The sequence below is a fragment of the Colletotrichum lupini genome, chromosome 3, assembly GCF_023278565.1.
Source record: "Colletotrichum lupini chromosome 3, complete sequence".
Lineage (NCBI taxonomy): Eukaryota > Fungi > Ascomycota > Sordariomycetes > Glomerellales > Glomerellaceae > Colletotrichum > Colletotrichum lupini.
The window spans coordinates 2,106,181-2,124,065 of NC_064676.1; the positions used below are offsets into that span (position 1 = coordinate 2,106,181).

Below are 17,885 nucleotides of genomic sequence, written 5' to 3' on the forward strand. Positions count from 1 at the left end.
CATTAAGGTAGGTTCTAGTTGGTCAGAAAACTTGTACATGGCACTTGTACACTCTGCACCACCTTCCATTGACGCCCACCCCATCGATCGGCCTGTTGTTCCGCCCGGGCAGTCTCTCCAAGTTCCAACCGTCTCCAAACGCACCAAGTACTTCGTACCGGCTACCCAATCCATGCCACGGCGTAGCCGCTAGCGAACCTGACGTATCTGTGCCAAATTCCCAATCCAACCTTCACCTTTCTGATTCTCCATCCACTTCATCACTGCCACCTTTGCCTTGCCCTCCCTCCACCTTGGCTTCGTGGCTTCCCGCCTTCTGTCTTTCTTCTACCGAATCTTGTTCTACTTCGTGCCGCCCTCCACAATTTCTTCACTAAGCTATCTTAGTATTCCAACTACTGGCCGACCAGCCACAGTCCGGCCACTCTCCATTCACTCCCTCCTTTTTCCCTGTCGCCGATCTACTTCTCTCTTCTCGTCTCTTTTTAGTCCGAGACCCTCCCTGAGACCCTCCTCGCGTCCCTTCTCCAATTTCGTTACTTGTTCACTCTCTCCCCTCCAAACTCCAATTCCAACGAGGCCACCGGTCTACCTCGTCCATTGCAAGAGCTACAATTGCATGCGTCGGTACAGCATCGCAAGCTGAGCGCCTGGTTAATTGACTCGGTCATCCCACACTAAGCTGCTCCGCGCGGCGCCCGAGAGCTTGACAAGATGGCTTCCGCACTCGAGAAGAACGAGCTCAAGGTTCAGGGTGTCGTCGAGGCTGCCCAGGATCCCGAATCCAACGTTTCCGCAGACGATGCTCAGAAGAAGATTGTCGAAGAGTCCAAGAAGGCTGGTATCACCGCCTTCACCTTCGACCCCGATGCGAGCCCTGAAGAGAAGCGCCGCCAAGCTGCAGCTGTGAGTTGCCCAACCGAGTTCCCCACTTCACCATTGAATTGAGCCGAACTGACACGTCTCTTGTTTGTCAGGCCGTTCCCGCAGGCTTCCATTCCCAGCGAACCAAGGGTATTTCAGTCGTAACCGATGTGGCTGATTCGAGTGCTCCCGTCACCGATCTTCCACCCCCGACCAAAGAAGGCGTCATCGAATTGCCCAAGGACAAGGACGGAAACACGATCAAGACCCACGATCCCCAAAGCCATGACGAAGAACCATACACGAGAACTGGTTGGGCCCCGAGGTTCGGCTGGCCCGCTGACGACCTCCATGATGCGGCAAGTCTCCTAGATCACTCGACCTGGCTCGAAAGTAACATCCCGGATAAATTCTACGGAGACTGGTACCACAATGCCGCCATCATTGCCTTTGCCTGTATCTCTTCATGGCTCGTCGCTGTTTTGGGCGGAGGCCTTGGCTGGGTCTTCATTCTCATGGCTGTCTGCTCAACTTACTACCGGACTTCCATTCGCCGAGTCAGGCGCAACTTTCGAGATGACATCAACAGAGAACTTTCGCTGAAGAAACTTGAGACTGAAACCGAATCGCTCGAGTGGATCAATTCCTTTATGCTCAAGTTCTGGCCTATCTATCAACCCGTTCTGGCACAAACCATCATCAACTCTGTTGACCAGGTTCTCAGTGGTACTACTCCCGCCTTCCTGGACAGCTTGAAGCTCAAGACGTTCACTCTCGGCTCAAAGCCTCCGCGAATGGAGCACGTAAAGACGTATCCCAAAGCTGGAGATGACACCGTCATCATGGATTGGAAATTTAGCTTCACCCCCAATGACACGGCGGATATGACCTCCAAGCAAGTCAAAAACAAGATCAACCCAAAGGTTGTTCTTGAGATTCGAGTTGGAAAGGCCATGATTAGCAAAGGCCTGGACGTGATCGTTGAGGACATGTCCTTTTCTGGCATCATGCAACTCAAGATCAAGCTACAAATCCCTTTCCCTCACATTGAAAAGGTGGAGATGTGCTTTCTGGAAAAGCCCACGATTGATTACGTCTGCAAACCTCTCGGTGGTGAGACTTTCGGATTCGACATCAACTTCATTCCTGGACTCGAGTCTTTCATCCTCGAGCAGATCCACGGCAACCTGGCTCCCATGATGTACTCTCCCAACGTATTCCCCATTGAAGTAGCCAAGATGCTGGCTGGAACCCCGGTTGACCAGGCTATCGGCGTGGTTGCTGTTACTCTCCATGGCGCTCAGGGCCTCAAGAACCCGGACAACTTCTCTGGTTCGCCCGATCCGTATGCCGCCTTGACCTTGAATCGCCGCCAGCAGCTTGCCCGCACAAAGCACGTCAAGGACACCGGAAACCCGCGCTGGAACGAGACTCACTACATCATCATCACTTCTTTCAATGACTCTCTGGATATCCAAGTATTCGACTACAATGACTTCAGAAAACACAAGGAACTGGGCGTGGCATCGTTTGCTCTCGATCAGGTCGAAGAACTGGCTGTTCACGAGAATGAAGTCCTTGAAGTCATTGCAGACGGCAAGGCTCGAGGTCAGCTCTCCTGCGATATCCGATTCTTCCCAGTCATGGAGCCCAAGAAGTTGGAAGACGGCAGCTTGGAGCCTCCGCCGGACTCCAACACTGGTATTCTCAGATTCACAGTGGAGCAGGCTAAGGATTTGGATGGCACCAAGAGTCTTGTCGGTCTTCTCAACCCTTACGCTACTCTGCATCTCAACGGCCGAGACGTCCACTCTACAAAGAAGCTAAAGAGGACCAATAACCCGATCTGGGATAATGGCTCGAAGGAGATGTTGATTACTGACAAGAAGAACGCTAAACTCGGAGTCACGATCAAAGACGACCGCGATCTTACTGGCGACCAGGTCATCGGCAAGTACCAGATCAAACTCGAGGACATGCTGGAGTGCATGGGCAAGAGCCAGGAGTGGTTCCATCTCTCTGGCGTCGCGACCGGTCGCGTAAAGATGATGGCTCAATGGAAGCCGGTTGCTCTTTCTGGTGTAGTCGGTGGAACGGGAGGTTACGTCACCCCGGTTGGTGTTATGCGTTTCCACTTCAAGAACGCAAAGGACCTTCGCAACTTCGAGACTCTCGGCAAATCCGACCCCTACGTGCGCGTTCTTCTCTCCGGCATTGAGAAGGCTCGCACAGTTACCCATAAGAACACTCTTGATCCCGACTTTGATGAGGTTCTCTACGTCCCAGTCCACTCGGCTCGCGAGCGTCTTACGCTCGAAGTCATGGACTCTGAGAAGATGGGCAAGGATCGCAGTCTTGGTTTGATTGAAGTATTCGCTGGCGACTACATCTCGCAAGCTGAGAACGGCGAGTACAACGTTCACGATCAGAAGAAGATGTTCCAGGGTGGTCTGCAGCTTCATGGCAAGGGCATCGCAAAGGGTGTTCTGACCTACACGGTATCCTTTTTCCCTTGTCTCAATGTTGCCGACCCCGAAGATGAGGAGGAAGAGGCTGAGGCGGCTGCAGCTGCGAAGGCGATCGAGGATGCTCCGCGATCGTCAGAGGCCGGTAAATTCAGCAGCTCCATGGAGAAGAAGACCGAAGAGAAGAAGGACGGAGCCGAGTTGGAAATCAGTCCGCCAAAGACACCAGTCACTCCTGTCTCCCCTACTATGCCCAGGAAATCCAAGGATGAGAGCGGCCCGCCTAAGATTCGGCTGTCCCCTCAGGAGCTTCTGAAGTATGAGTCTGGTCTCTTGATCTTCAAGCTCATGGAAGCGGAGATGCCTGAGCACAACACACACTTGGAGGTCTGGGTCGACGACATGGCCTTCCCTTCGTATACCTCGTCTGCCGCCAAGCACAAGAAGCACGCATTTGATGAAATTGGCGATTGTTTCATCCGAGAGCTCGACTTCTCTCGTCTTACACTCAAGGTCCGTGAGAAGGGCGACAAGGTAGAGGGCAGCGACAAGGACAAGGACCACACCATCGCCAAGCTGCAGGGAAACACTTTGGACACGCTGAAGCAGTGCCTGGTGAGTTTTTCCATCTCCTGGAAACATGACAAATTGCTAACCAGTTTTAGAACAACCCCACGACTCTCAAGTTGAAAGACAAGGAAAACCGGCCCAGCAGCGTCAAGGTCAGCCTCAAGTATATTCCCGTCAAGATGCAGCTGGATCCGAGCGAAAGTATCAACAACATGGGTACACTCCGCGTCGATGTTTTGGATGCCCAAGACCTACCGTCAGCCGACTCAAATGGCAAGAGCGATCCTTACTGCAAGTTTGAGCTCAATGGCGAGGATGTGTACAAGACCAAGGTTCAGAAGAAGACGCTGCACCCTGCCTGGAACGAATTCTTTGAGGTTCCCGTCCCATCGAGAACGGCTGCCAAATTCAAGGTCACTGTGTGGGACTACGATTTCGCCGACAAGCCCGACTTCCTTGGAGCTGCCGACATCAACCTTGAGCAGCTGGATCCCTTTAGACCTAGTGAGAGTCGACTAATTCTGGATGGAAAGTCGGGCACAGTCAGATTGAGGATGCTTTTCCGGCCCTCGTATGTCACTCGCACTCGCCAGGGCACCTCTACCTTTTCCGGAACATTCGCGGCGCCTGGGAGAATCGTCACTGGCATTGCTGGAGCACCCATCAAAGTTGGCAGCACCGTTGGTCACGGCGTGGGCAAAGGTGCCTCGTTCCTCAAGCGTGGTTTGTTTTCCAGAAAGGAGGATGACGCAGATGGTGCGTCGTCTAGTTTCAACGATATCCCGACCATTGTCGAGAATGGAGGCAGCCCTCCTGGACCGACACCTGGCCTCGGACTCAAGCGAGCAACTGGATTCTCCACATCGGATGGGAGTGAATCTCCCGATACGCGACCGGGCACCTCCAATGGCTCTACACTAGGAGGTCACGCGCGGAAACAGAGCAACGGGGCCGCTTCTGTTCACAGCTTGAACCCAGGTTCCCCTGGCTCAGGAAGCGCCTCTTTCACCGTCGTGTCTGCTACGGGATTCCCTCCCTCAACCGACTTGTACATCACCATCAACCAGTTGACGCCCAAGCCCAAGGCAATTGGCAAGACCAAGCACCATAAGGACGCCACTGGTTTCTTCCGATTCAACGAGACTTTCAAGACCACATGCACACCCGATACCCAATTCAAGATCGAGGCCAAGGGCGAGCACACCCTCAGGAGCGATGACGACCTGGGCGAAGCCCTTTACTTCGTCGATGAAACCGGAACTGGAGCCGAGAAGGAGATCAAGGTTGGAAGCGGAACGGTCATTATGAAGAGTACCTTCGTCGCATCAGCCAGCACCTTGGACCCTGACAGCCCCAAGTCGATTGTTCGCCGCAGCTTCATGAGCAAGCGTGAGAGTCGCAGCAGAGAGGGAACACCGAGCTAATTGATTTGGTTCCAGCTCGTGTGTCGAACCTCGTTTCTGGACCGTAATTGTTTTTTTCATACGTCCTTTTCCTTTGATAACAAAAAGCTTTTTGAACTCTTTCAGATACCTTGGATGTTGCCCAACAAGCTGGCGATTACCATCCACTAATGAGTCTTTCCATTTTTTCTTCTCATTTTATTTTGTACTGGAGGGCGTAGTCGGAGGCTTTGGGGAGACGGTCGGATAGGGCGTGGACGGGTGGTAGAGAGAGCAGGGCAAACAGGTCCATAGCTTCTTGTACCTGAGTTAAGATGCAATTCAAGCTATCCAATTTCACTGAGCCAGCTTTATACGCTTTTATGCTACATCAGCCTCAAAGCCTTGCACCGTGTCTTAATGCTCGAATTTAGGTCAAACATCAGGAATCTCTTTTCATCATCTTTCGCCTTGTTTGTAAAGTAGGGACTCAGCCAGCCAACCTGGAACGTTTCCTTTAGAGACTCGGACAGCGGACAGCGGGACGGCGAAAAGAGCCACCGTAGCCGAGAAATTTTCAGTGGACCCCGAGTGCATTGTGGCTGGCGCGCGCACCTTTAGCTCACTACTTGCTTGCACGTACTGTTGTAAGCTCTACGAAATCCCAAATACCAAATAATTATTTCCTTCACTAGGCATCCATTGGAGCTCAATCGGCCCCCCCCTTAGCTACAGAACCCTCGAATGACGCCTTCGAATCACCCTCTTCACGCGACTTTGCAATAACTCTGACTTTCCCGGGCCGAAAGCCCTCCCGCTGCCCAAGATGATGCACCCTTCACGACAAGCCTACGTCGAGGAGGCAATGGACGAGGATCGAGGTATCGCGCTGGAGGACGTCCCCGTCGACCACGACTACGAGATTCCCTCCGCATTTGCCGGCGCCGCGCCTGAGAAGACGTCGGCCGTCCTGGCGCAGATGGAGAGGAAGAAGCTGGCGGCGAGTATCGCGGTGCCCACAGACGACAACCGGGTGCGCACAAGGCTCAGAGAGATGGGCGAGCCGATCACGCTCTTTGGCGAGGGCAAGCCCGAACGCAGAGACCGCCTCCGGAACCTGCTGGTTACCCAGCTGCTGGCCAACCAGCAGGAGATGGATGGCATCGAGAACGGCGACATCACAATGGAGGACGCCGAGGATGAGGACGAGGACGAGCAGGACGAGGAGTTTTACACACCCGGCGGCCAGGCCCTGCTGCAGGCACGCATCGATATCGCAAAGTACTCCCTGCCGAGGGCGCGGCGGCGGGTGCAGTTTCAAAAGGCCGAGTCTACGATCCCGTTGCGTACACACGTCAAGTTCCGGAAACAGATCAAGGAGAAGCTGGATGGCTTCGAGCTCCAGGGCAGTCAGACGGCCGGCGAGAGACACGTCAGCATGACGAGATTATCGCCAAACGGAGAGCTCGTTGCCGTGGGGAACTGGGGCGGAGCGCTCAAGCTCATTGAGATCCCGAGCATGGAGACCCAGATGAATCTCCGAGGACACACACAAAAGATTAGCGGTATCTCATGGTACCCGGGGTCCACGCTACCCGAGGCCAACGTGTCACCCGATACCGTGAACCTCGCTTCCGGCGGAGCTGAGGGCTTGGTCCACCTGTGGTCTCTGAACAAAGATACCCCCCTTTCGACCCTGACGGGCCACGGCGGCAGGGTATCCCGCGTCGAGTTCCACCCTTCCGGCCGATATCTGGCATCGGCCTCAGACGACACGACGTGGAGGCTCTGGGACGTGGAAACGACGGCGGAGCTACTGCTGCAAGAGGGCCATTCCAGGGGCGTCTACGCCGTCAGCTTCAACGCCGACGGCTCCCTCCTGGCCAGCGCGGGCCTGGACAGCATCGGCCGCATCTGGGATCTGCGGTCCGGCAGGACGGTCATGATTCTCGACGAGCACATCCAGCCCATCTACGCGCTCGACTGGGGTTCCGACGGCCACAGGGTGCTGTCGGGTTCGGCCGACGGCTGGGTAAAGTGCTGGGACGTGCGCAAGGTGCAGCGGACGGCGAACCTCGGCGCGCACGCCAAGGCCGTCTCGGACGTGCGGTGGTTTCGGGGCCTGGACGACCCGATCGACGGCCACCCGCCCGGCCCCGACGAAAAGGGCGCGCAGCAGCCCAAGAAGGCGGGCACGTTTTTCGTCTCTGGCGGGTTCGACGCAAAGATTAAAATCTTCTCGGCCGACAACTGGGGGTTGGTGCAGACGCTCAGCGGGCACTCCGGGCCGGTTGCCAGTGTCGATGTTAGCAGGGACGGCAAGTGGATTGTCAGCGGTGGCCACGACCGGACGGTCAAGCTCTGGGGCCGGAATGATGGCGAGGGAGTCTAAGGGAGATGATTTGGTTTTAGAGACAGACGGAGACACCGACTCCTGTAGAACAATAAGATACCCCCTTCCGAGTTCAGTCAACTCGCCAACTCCCGTCGAACCAGATTTTGAAGCATCGCCTCAAAGTTCATGAAAGACCATCTATAACCTCGCCTTGGGCGATCCACCAACCCCATCAGACGCCCCCCGAACCCTCCCAAGAACCTCGTCCATCACATCCCCCAACGCCCTCATCGCGCTCTCCCCAACCTGGTGATGCAACACGACCCTCTTCCCATCCAACTTGATCCCCCTCCGCCTCCCAGCCTCATTCCACCGCTCCAAACCCACACCGCAACCCCGGAGATCCAACCAGACCATATTCGTCTCGACAGGCTTTAGCAGGACTCCGCCCCGGGAAACCCACATCCTCCCAACCTCAGCCGCCATCGCCCGGCTCCTCCCCAGCACGCCCCGAGAGTCTCGGTTACCCGGGCCGAAATTCTCTAGAACGGCCTGCCGCGCCGCGGCGGCGAGGACGCCGGCCTGTCTCATCCCGCCGCCTATACTCTTGCGTATCCTCCGCAGACGCTTGATCAGCTCCGACGAACCCAACACCATGGCGCCCATCGGCGCGGCGAGGTTCTTGCTGAAATCTAGGGTTAGAACGTCGCAGCACCGTCCGAATTCTTCTAGAGTGCCCGCGCCCGCGGAAACGGCCTCCCAGAGCCGCGCGCCGTCCACGTGTACGCCGATCCCCCTCTCCCTAGTCCACCCTCTGATCCTCTGCAGCTCCGCGAGCGGCACGACGACGCCGGAGGACGTGTTCTCGATGCTCACCACCCGCGTGGGGCATTTATGTACGTCGTCCGTCACGACGGCATGTTTCTCGACGTCTTCTAGGGTCAGGTACAACCCGTTGCGCGGGCGGATGCCCTGGATCGTGGCGCCCGAGAGGTGTGCTACGCCGCCGGCTTCCCAGTGGATTATGTGCGCGGAAGCGTCGGCGAGGACGGCGTGGGGCGGTTGGGTTAGGAGGGTGCGGAGGGCGAGTTGGTTCGCCATTGTGCCGGTGGGGACGAAGGCTGCGGCGGCGTGGCCGCAGGTTCTCGCGAGCGAGGTTTCGAAGGCGGTGGTTGTGGCGTCTTCTGCGTAGACGTCGTCGGAGAGGGTTGTTTGGGATATTGCGGTTAGCATTGTTAGGGAGGGGGTTGTTATTACGTCGCCTAGGGGAGGTTAGTGGTATTTCTCTCCCTCTCTCTCTCTCGCGCTTGCGCGCGGTCGAGAGAGATGAACATTCGGGTGATTGGGAATAGAATGAAGACGAAGATGAGGGTTTTGCATGGGCTGGCGTAGAAAGGAGGACTGAGAGGGAAAGGGGGGTTCGACTCACTCCTGAAGTCGGACGCGGCGCCGGTTTCTTGGGGCGAACCCCAGAGGATAGGGGTGTTCTCGTCGTCGGGCATCATAGTGAGGAATTCCAGCAGATCTTTAGATGCCGAAGGACGGTGTATAAATTGCTAGTCTTGATGAAATCACGGCGAGTTTCTAGAGCATTTCCTGTATGAAAACTATCAAGCCGAAGCAATGCCGTGGTGGAACCAGGAATCAGGCAACACGGGCAGTTTGGCAGTTGCTTGCAAGTGCGTCCGGCAAGCGCTGTCCAGGTCTTGCAGGGACTATGTTAACAAGGACGCCCCTCAGAGGCAAGACGATCTCATCTCAGCCGGATTGGAGATGTTATCACGAGACACCTACGTTTAGATCTCTTGCCGCCTTACAATCTGAGCCGAGGAAAGGAACATCACCACCCCATCCGAACTCATTGTGGCGTTTCTAGAAGGATTCGGGTTGAGGCTGTCGAGCACACAATCCTCTGTCAGCCGCGCGCGCGGGAGGGGCATCCAGACGGGAAACGGCATGGCGTATGTATGTATGTATGTAAGTGAGAGATGCCATGCAGTCAGCTCAGGGCCCATCGCAATCACGTCGCCCCAGGTCTGTCAAATCAGCGATATAACCATCCTCAAGAGGAAACGAGAGAAGGCTAGTGAACATTCTAGGTCAGCTAAACAGGTCGATTCTAGAAGGTATGCTCGATATGCCTCGGGCTCGGCTCCAGCCCCAAGTAGATCATCGAGGTTCAATGCCGTGATGTGTATCAGTGATTGGACCGTTGACGCGACGTCGGCCTCCAAGTGCTTACGGCAGATGTAACCCGTCTAGGATCTCACATGCAGCAAATAGTCTGCTTCTCCTTTTGATCCTTTAATCACCATGGGCTTTCATTTTGGTGATTTGTAGCAGCATTCACGATCTCCAGACGGGCTTCTTGGATCTCTTGGAAGGGGAACTTAGAGGCTGAGCCTTTTTTTTGCTCGCTTGCTTTCGCCTCTTCGGGATTAGCTGGGCATTTGTTGGCATTGTAGGATTTGTATTGAATATGTATTTGTTTTTGTTTTTTTTTCTGCCTTTGCTGGTTGCTCGGGCGGTTCTTAATATCGATTATATAGTATTAATATATAATATTAATAGATACTCCTACTATCTTGATAGACTATTTTTTTTAGATTTTCTAACTTTTTAACTTTCCCTCTTATAAAGTTTATAACTATGGATTATTAATAATAATATTGGGCGCCCGACGCTATTACTTTATAAGCTTATACCTACTTAGCTAAGTTTACTACCCTTTAGGTAATAATAGCTTATAATAATATAGTATTAGAGATACCCTCGTTACTGTCGTTAAGAATGATACCGACCTTTTTATTATTAATATATACTTTTAACTTCGACTCGTATATATATATATATATTTATTACTTCGTTTCTTTTATTAAAATCGAAAAACGCTACTTCCCTCGCCGTTTATTACTATTACCCTATTACTATTACCTTATTACTATCGCCCTATCGCTATTACCCTATTGTTATTATTATTATTATTACTATTAAATTATCTATTTTAAATATATACTATTAAAATACTAAAATACGTAGTTATTATTAACCCCTAGGGCTTCTTTAATAGCTAGAAATTTAATTTTATAAATATTATACTAAAGGACCCCGAACTATAGTACGGCCGTTTTAAGGAATACGGATTAAATACTATTAACTTAAAAATTAAAAAAATATATATTAATATAGCTATTATTTTAATAAGTATTTAGTTTATATAATATAGTAGCCTTAAAATACCTAACTAACTCTAGAGTACTATTAATACTCTAAAAACGTAGCATAAGAGTAAGTTAAAAAAGATTAAAAAGGATATTCTAAAATTATTAAATAAGGTAGAAAGTAGGGGGTAGTTTTTGGCTATTCGGAGGGCGATTAATATATTATAGCGGGATCGTTAGTATTTAGTAACGGCTACGGCCAGCTATTATTAGTTATAAAGTTTATTACGTAATAAAGATACTTAATATTGACCCTAATAGACCAGCTTGCTCGTAAAGGCGAAGATGGCCCCCAATGAGGCGGACCGGACCCCAAAGGGGTATTGAACATGTATATGACTAAGAATATGAGAAGGAGGAGGATATGTTCTCTTGGCCTAACGTGTGTGTCTGTTGAACAGAAAAGACCGATGCCTTGTCTTCGATCAGCGGTGTGGGATATAAGCCGGTAGCCGGAAGCATAACGCAGACCCAAAAGAAAGGGGGAGAAATACAGACGATGGTACTCTGCTGGCGTTTATTCTACGATTCTCCTCTTCAACCATATTCCTTTCCTCTCGTCCCTTTCCTATACCCACCCACCTAGACTATGCTCACCTCTCATCTATAGCGTTCATCCCCTCGTCCCCTTTCCCCCTCCCACCTTACGCCGGACGCCCCCAGCCATGGTCCTACAGAGCCACGACGCCCAGGAGCCGACCGGGTTTCCCGATGTCAAAGCCCTCGCCGCCGCTGCCGTCTCCTCCTGCGCCGTCGTCGAGGACACGAAGGCGGGTACGTATACGGATGAGAACGCCGTCCTAGCAAGGTACGGACTCGAGAGGCGCGCCGACGGCTTCGTCAACTGGCAGCGGGACTGTGCTACGCACCCGCGGAACTGGACTACCAGACGGAAGGCGTTTGATACCACAGTCATCATTCTGTTTGAGCTGTACACGTGAGAGAGAGCCTTTTTTCTTCTTTTTTTGTATATGTTTTCCGTAGCTGACAGGTTGAAAAGTACAATTATAAGTACAACTGGAGTATGTAATCACACCACCTTACCTTGTCTTATATTGCCTACTCCCCATCTCTGTCGAACCGTACCGAGATAATCCGTGTCGCGGCAGGAACCGAGCAGCGTGGGGGTGTTCGTTGCTACACCAAAGTTCCCTATACTTACCTTACACAACAATGTCAACCTACCCATCAAATACAGAACCAAAGACAGAATGATATGCTAACAAGGCTCTGCCCCTACACAGGCCGTCGCCGCAACCGAGGCGGCTCCAGACTATGGTCTCAGTCGTCAGGTATCCCTGGTGGGCTTCACCCTAATGTAAGCTTCTCTCTCTCCCCCTCCTTCCCAGTTCTCCTGGAAAAGAAGTCCTGACGGACAACAATAATAGGTACCAGCTAGGCCAAGCAATAGGCGGCTTCCTCATCCCCCCCTTTTCCGAGCTCTTTGGCCGCCGCCTCCCCTACCTCATCTCCTGCGCCGCTTTCTGCCTCGCGAGCCTCCTCACCGGCCTAGTCCGCGATCCCGCAGCCGTCTACGCAGGGCGTTTCGCAGCGGGGCTCGCCTCGGCCGTGCCGTCCGTCGTCATCGCCGGTAGCGTGGAGGACATGTTCAACACGAAGCAACGGGTCTGGATCATTGTCCTCTGGAACGCGGGGACAACGGTCGGCTTGTGCTTCGGCCCCGTCTACGCCGCGTATATTTCGCAAGCGGTCGGGTGGCGGTGGGTCTTCCACAGCGCGGCCGTCGTGACGGCGGTGCTGTTCCTGGCCATGTTTGGGATCAGGGAGAGCCGGCCTAGTATCCTGCTGGGGGCCATTATCAAAAAGATTCAGAGGGAGAGGACCACGATGCGACAACTGTCGTGGCATAACCCGGACGAGGCGCGCGACTGGCGGGCCCTGGTCCGGATCAGCGTTCTTCGACCGGGCAAGATCTTGCTCACGGAGCCGTTGGTCGTTATGGTGGCGCTCATCTCGGCGTCGTCGTGGGGCATGATTTACCTTTTTACCGAGTCGCTCACCGTGGTCTACGTCTCGCTCGGGTTCACCAAGACGCAGGCGTCGTTGCCGTTCCTGGCCATCGCCGTCGGCGTCGTCTTCACGTTCCTCCCTCGTCTGTGGGATATGAAGGTCGTCCGAGACTGCCAACGAAAGCAGATTCCCATCCAGCCGTGAGTTTACTCATGTATTCCTCCTATACGTTCATCGAGATCTCTCAATGCTAACCTCCCTTGACCAGAGAGGACAAAATCATCGGCTTCGCGTTCGCCGCCCCGGCACTCGCCATCGGGCTGGCGTGGTTCGCGTGGACGGTCCCACCCCTGGTGCCGGGCGTCCACTGGGCGGTGCCCATGGCGTCGCTCGTGCTCGTGGGCTTCGCGGTCAACGAGACGGCGCACACTTTGAGCGGCTACCTCGCGGACTCGTACCTGCTCTACTCGGCGTCGGCGTTCTCGGGTCTCGCGCTCGTGCGGGCCGTCGCGTCGGGGCTGATGCCGCTGGTGGCGCACGAGATGTACGCCGGGCTGAACGCGAACTACGCGGGCACGATACTGGCAGGGCTGGCGGCCGCGTTCTGCGTGACGCCGTGGGTGTTTTTCCGGTTCAGCAAGAGGTTGAGGCAGAGGAGCCCGTTTGCGCGGTTTAGTCTGGAGACGCACTACCTGACCAACGTAGAAGATAATTAGTAGATCAGTAGTGATTTCCAAAAGCCATGCAGAGAAGTGAAGCGTCGTTTTGATGTCTGGCAAAATTATAGTTTGGGCTTAGTCAATCGGCGTTGACGTGACCATCGAGGAGGGAAGATCGTCGTCGGCCGAGTTTCGACAGGGTTGGATGCGGTGGATGGCGTACCTTATTCGGTGGGAACCAGTGGGGAAGGCGTTCGTGGGTGCTGCGACGAACATGTGTTTGCGGTGTTTTGATTGATTCCAGAAAATGAGGTTGATCATAGAGCCCACGAACTATACGATTCCTGACAGGAAATTGTTGGTGCCAATAACCAGTCGCCTAACGTTCAAGTGACGCCTGGATATCTTCTGGGTGTCCGGAATAAGGTATCTATGCTCAGCTAACCATTGTCAACTCAAAGTGAGACAGAATGCTCGGGCCAGCGTAGCATGCATTCTGCATAACCCGGTAAAGCCACAGGAGTCTCGATCTTGTCCGAGACATGCCACAGAGATGAGAGACTAGACTTATTTCCTCCCCTGGTCAATCCTCTGACGTGGGCTCTTTGTTCCAGACGGGAGCTCCATGCCAGTTGGCATTCCTGAGATGCATTTCCTGCGGATGTTCAAATGTTGTTGTGTTCCCTTTTCCCTTTCAAGTTTTCGTATTCTCCCTTGGGACCCTTGGGAGAGATTCTGGTCTGGGCTCTTGGGTTGCGCAAAGACCAACTAACGGGTTGAGAGAGAGTGTGTGAGTGAGAGTGAGACCGTGAGACGGGGCTGGCGCATAAAAATAGCAAATTTGAGGAATATTAGCGAAGAGGCGGCGTTACTATGTGCGTGTTTGACGAGGTAGCGAAAGAGGCCGGTGTCAGACCACTTTGTGAGGTTACTAAGGCAGGTAGGTACCTTGGGTCCGTACTTTGTATCTTTGGGCTCTGCCGCCCTCCACATTTGGTGACATTTGGTGGACGTCATAAGGCAATCAATCAATCAATCACGCATCCTTGGCCGCTGGAGTCGCTTCTCTCTTTAATCTCGTGGTTTGGAGACGAATGGAGTCGGGACTGAGAGGAATCATTTTGCTGCCTCCGTCGATAGTCGGACATAAGCCAGCAACTACTTGACTGCAAGAGCATGTGAAAGTGGGGAAAGAAAAGAAGTCCAAGTTCGATTGTTGGTGGAATTCCGACTGCGACTGGGAAGAACGATGAACATCCGGATGGTACCTTCCCGCTCCGCTGACAGCGCCGACCAGATTCGGTAATACATTGCAGAATGCCACGCTGATCCCCGCTGCTAGCCGGCGACGATACGGAAAGGGAAGGCTTCGAAAGGGACGCCAGACATGTCTTTCAGCCCAGTGTTGTATATCTGTCCGGCATGACGCTGCATCAAATACAGTGGCCAGGGCAGGCAAAGGAGATACCTTACCCGCAGCCGACCTAACAAATTGGGAATGCCGTGACAATCCAGTGTCAGGGAAATGGGGACAGGCCACTGAAGGAGAGCCAGAAAATGCAAAGGGAAAAAAATCAAAAGACCCAGGCAATTTGGGCTGAGTTGGAACGAGGCAAGCAATGTCCATCAGGTTACAGGCTTACAGCCCCTGCGCCTGCCCAATGATAGCACCCGAAAAGGCCCCAGCGCGGGTGCCCAAATTTTTGGCTTCCGCTTTGCCAATCCCACACCAGTGGACCAGTGTACCTGTGGATCCACATTTCCCCCTCGCGCCTCCCCCTCCAAAGTGCGGTGCTTTTGGTCACTTTCGGTCATTTTGGTGTGGTTTTGGGTGGGTAGGAAGTGGGAAGTGGGAAGGTGGGAGGGAAAAAAAGTGTCCGCTGCCCACAGCCATGTGAATGAAAAGTCACTCAGGTCGCTGGCTGACATGGCCTGGCCCTCTGGTTGGTCCGCTCACCTTGGGTCCGCCACTGTCTTACTGCAGTACTTGTCATTTGTACCTGCCACTTGTACCTACCTTACGCCGAAACCCCCTGTACCCAGCCTGTGGGTGGCCTGTCCCGAGCGAAGGAGGAACGGCTTGGGCGGGCTGAATTTTCTTGAATTTGTTAAACCTTGGAGCCGGCCTGTTTCCATTTGATCCTTTCTCCTTTCCCTTTCTTCAACAACACCATTTTGGTGAATGCAACCATTCCTCCCTCTGAAAATGCCTTGTTGACTGACCGACTACTCAAGAAACCCCATCAAACACCAATGCCTAGTAAAAACGACACTTACGACATCACTTCTTGCTCATTCTTCCGCCGCCAGATGCGCCGAAACCCGAGCCACCAAAACCTCGAGAGAAACTACGAATCTGACCCGCGCGACGACCCCGAGCGACGACGAGGCACGATCTCCGTGCTTCACTCTTATCCATAACCCTCCTACCAAAGTGACGGCCACTACTGGTATAGGGCGCGACCGGGACACCGACGCGCGCCCCTCGTTCACGAGCAACCCATACTTTTACACGGAGCGGCCACCTTAAAGCCTTTCCCGTAAATTACCACCACCACCACCAACCCAGCCATGATTGCCAAGGCGACGCCCGCACTGAACACGGTGCGCGGCTTTCAAAACACCCCCGTCACCTCCGGCGATGAGGATTCCGACTACGGCGTTTGCGCTACCCCGCCTCTCTCCGCGAAGCGCTCCGGCCGCGCTGCCCTCATCGACGATGTCGTCAGCGCCAACTGTAGCCCCAACATGCGCGGGGCCTCCTCCCCTGCTGTCTCGGGCATCGCCAAGCTGCGCTTGCAGATGGAGCCTCTCAGCCTCGACAACTCTTCCCGAACGAGCACCTTGACCCTCAACGGCAGCAACGGCCATGGCGGCCTTTCCAAGGGGCTGGGAATCAGCAGTGCTGTCATGAGTCGCTGCGGGAGCCAGGACGGCAGTCAGAGTGAGGCTGGCAGCGAGCGTTCTGAGACCGGGTCTACGAGCTATGAGGTCAACCTGGAGCATGACTACGTCGACGAGAGCGTACGAGAGCGAAACGGCCACATTGTGCCCATCGAGGGCAGCAAGGACGTTCAGCGTAAGATGACGGCCGACGACTTTGATCCCCTCCGATGCCTAGGAAAGGGAACCTACGGTACCGTGCTTCTCGTCAAGCAGCGCAACACCGGCCGGCTTTACGCTCAGAAGCAGTTCAAGAAGGCTTCCCTTACTGTGCACAAGAAGCTCATCGAACAGACTAAGACGGAGCGTCAGATCCTTGAATCGGTTAACCGACACCCCTTTGTTGTCAAGCTCTACTACGCCTTCCAGGACCATGAGAAGCTGTATCTGATTCTCGAGTACGGCCAGGGTGGAGAGCTGTTCACTCACCTGAGCACCGAAAAGATGTTTGCGGAGCCCGTTGCCGCCTTTTACATGGCGGAGATGCTTCTCGCCATCTCGCACCTGCATAGCACCCTAGGTGTCGTGTACCGTGACTTGAAGCCCGAAAACTGCTTGCTGGACGCTGAGGGCCACCTGTTGCTCACCGATTTCGGCCTTTCCAAAGTCGCGGTCGATACCTCAGAAGACCACTGCAACTCGATGCTTGGAACTGTCGAGTACATGGCCCCCGAGGTCATCCAGGGACAGAAGTACGGAAAGGTGGTCGACTGGTGGTCTTTCGGCGCGCTGGGCTACGACTTGATGACTGGCAACCCGCCCTTCCGCGGCGGCAACCATGCCAAGATTCAGCAGAACATTGTCAAGCAGAAGCTCGTCATGCCGTACTTCCTGAGCCCCGACGCCAAGGATCTCCTGACGCGCTTGCTCAAGAAGGATCCCAAGAAGCGTCTGGGAGCCAACATGCCCAAGGACCTGCAAATCATGAAGGGCCACCGCTTCTTCAGAAAGATTGACTGGAAGAAGCTCGAGGCCAGAGAGGTCGAGCCGCCCATCCAGCCCATGATCACCGACCCCGAGCTCGCCGAGAACTTTGCGCCCGAGTTCACCGATTTGTCCCTGAGCCCCGTCATCACGGCCAAGGACCCCTGGAGCGCCATGTCAGCCAAGGAGGATGACCCCTTTGGCGGCTTCAGCTTTGTTGCGTCGAGCAGCATGTTGGAGAGCCACGCGTTTCGATTCACCACTGAAGTCTAGATTGTATTGTTCGTACACATCATCAGCAGTGCTAGACGAAAGAGTATAGAGAGATTTGGGAGTGCTAGGCGAATGGCATTGGAAAAAAGTCTAGGAGCCTCATTGTGAATTGGCGCGGCCAATGGACGCGCGCAGTACGGAGTTATTGAAGAGAAGCAAAGTCCGTTTATCTTTGGGCACTGAGGGTTTCTAGTCCTTCACTGCCCCGTTCGGTGCATGAGCGACGGAACAGTGAAGCATCGAGATTCGTTCTGTGGTTGGTTTTTTTTCTGGCGCAT

The 17,885-nt window shown here is 54.0% G+C and overlaps 6 protein-coding genes across 6 annotated transcripts; 5 read left to right on the forward strand and 1 right to left on the reverse strand.

The window, feature by feature from the left end:
- Positions 1–714: 714 nt before the first annotated feature.
- Positions 715–5,323, forward strand: CLUP02_05359 (C2 domain-containing protein; the record flags this gene model as incomplete). Its single annotated transcript, XM_049284366.1, has 3 exons — positions 715–906; positions 978–3,944; positions 3,995–5,323. 3 exons carry the CDS (start codon positions 715–717, stop codon positions 5,321–5,323), a joined length of 4,488 nt encoding a protein of 1,495 aa, XP_049141509.1.
- A 784-nt stretch (positions 5,324–6,107) lies between these two features.
- Positions 6,108–7,673, forward strand: CLUP02_05360 (WD domain-containing protein; the record flags this gene model as incomplete). Its single annotated transcript, XM_049284367.1, has 1 exon — positions 6,108–7,673. One exon carries the CDS (start codon positions 6,108–6,110, stop codon positions 7,671–7,673), a length of 1,566 nt encoding a protein of 521 aa, XP_049141510.1.
- A 141-nt stretch (positions 7,674–7,814) lies between these two features.
- Positions 7,815–9,121, reverse strand: CLUP02_05361 (beta-eliminating lyase; the record flags this gene model as incomplete). The annotated part of the gene is made up of 2 exons (XM_049284368.1): positions 7,815–8,878; positions 9,046–9,121. The coding sequence occupies 2 exons, from the start codon at positions 9,119–9,121 to the stop codon at positions 7,815–7,817; spliced, it is 1,140 nt and encodes a 379-aa protein (XP_049141511.1).
- Positions 9,122–11,502: 2,381 nt separating this feature from the next.
- Positions 11,503–13,524, forward strand: CLUP02_05362 (major facilitator superfamily transporter; the record flags this gene model as incomplete). The annotated part of the gene is made up of 5 exons (XM_049284369.1): positions 11,503–11,774; positions 11,838–11,859; positions 12,082–12,155; positions 12,226–13,008; positions 13,077–13,524. 5 exons carry the CDS (start codon positions 11,503–11,505, stop codon positions 13,522–13,524), a joined length of 1,599 nt encoding a protein of 532 aa, XP_049141512.1.
- Positions 13,525–15,128: 1,604 nt separating this feature from the next.
- On the forward strand, positions 15,129–15,997 carry CLUP02_05363 (uncharacterized protein; the record flags this gene model as incomplete). The annotated part of the gene is made up of 3 exons (XM_049284370.1): positions 15,129–15,286; positions 15,382–15,513; positions 15,703–15,997. The coding sequence occupies 3 exons, from the start codon at positions 15,129–15,131 to the stop codon at positions 15,995–15,997; spliced, it is 585 nt and encodes a 194-aa protein (XP_049141513.1).
- A 41-nt stretch (positions 15,998–16,038) lies between these two features.
- Positions 16,039–17,607, forward strand: CLUP02_05364 (uncharacterized protein; the record flags this gene model as incomplete). The annotated part of the gene is made up of 1 exon (XM_049284371.1): positions 16,039–17,607. One exon carries the CDS (start codon positions 16,039–16,041, stop codon positions 17,605–17,607), a length of 1,569 nt encoding a protein of 522 aa, XP_049141514.1.
- Between the last annotated feature and the right edge of the window lie 278 nt (positions 17,608–17,885).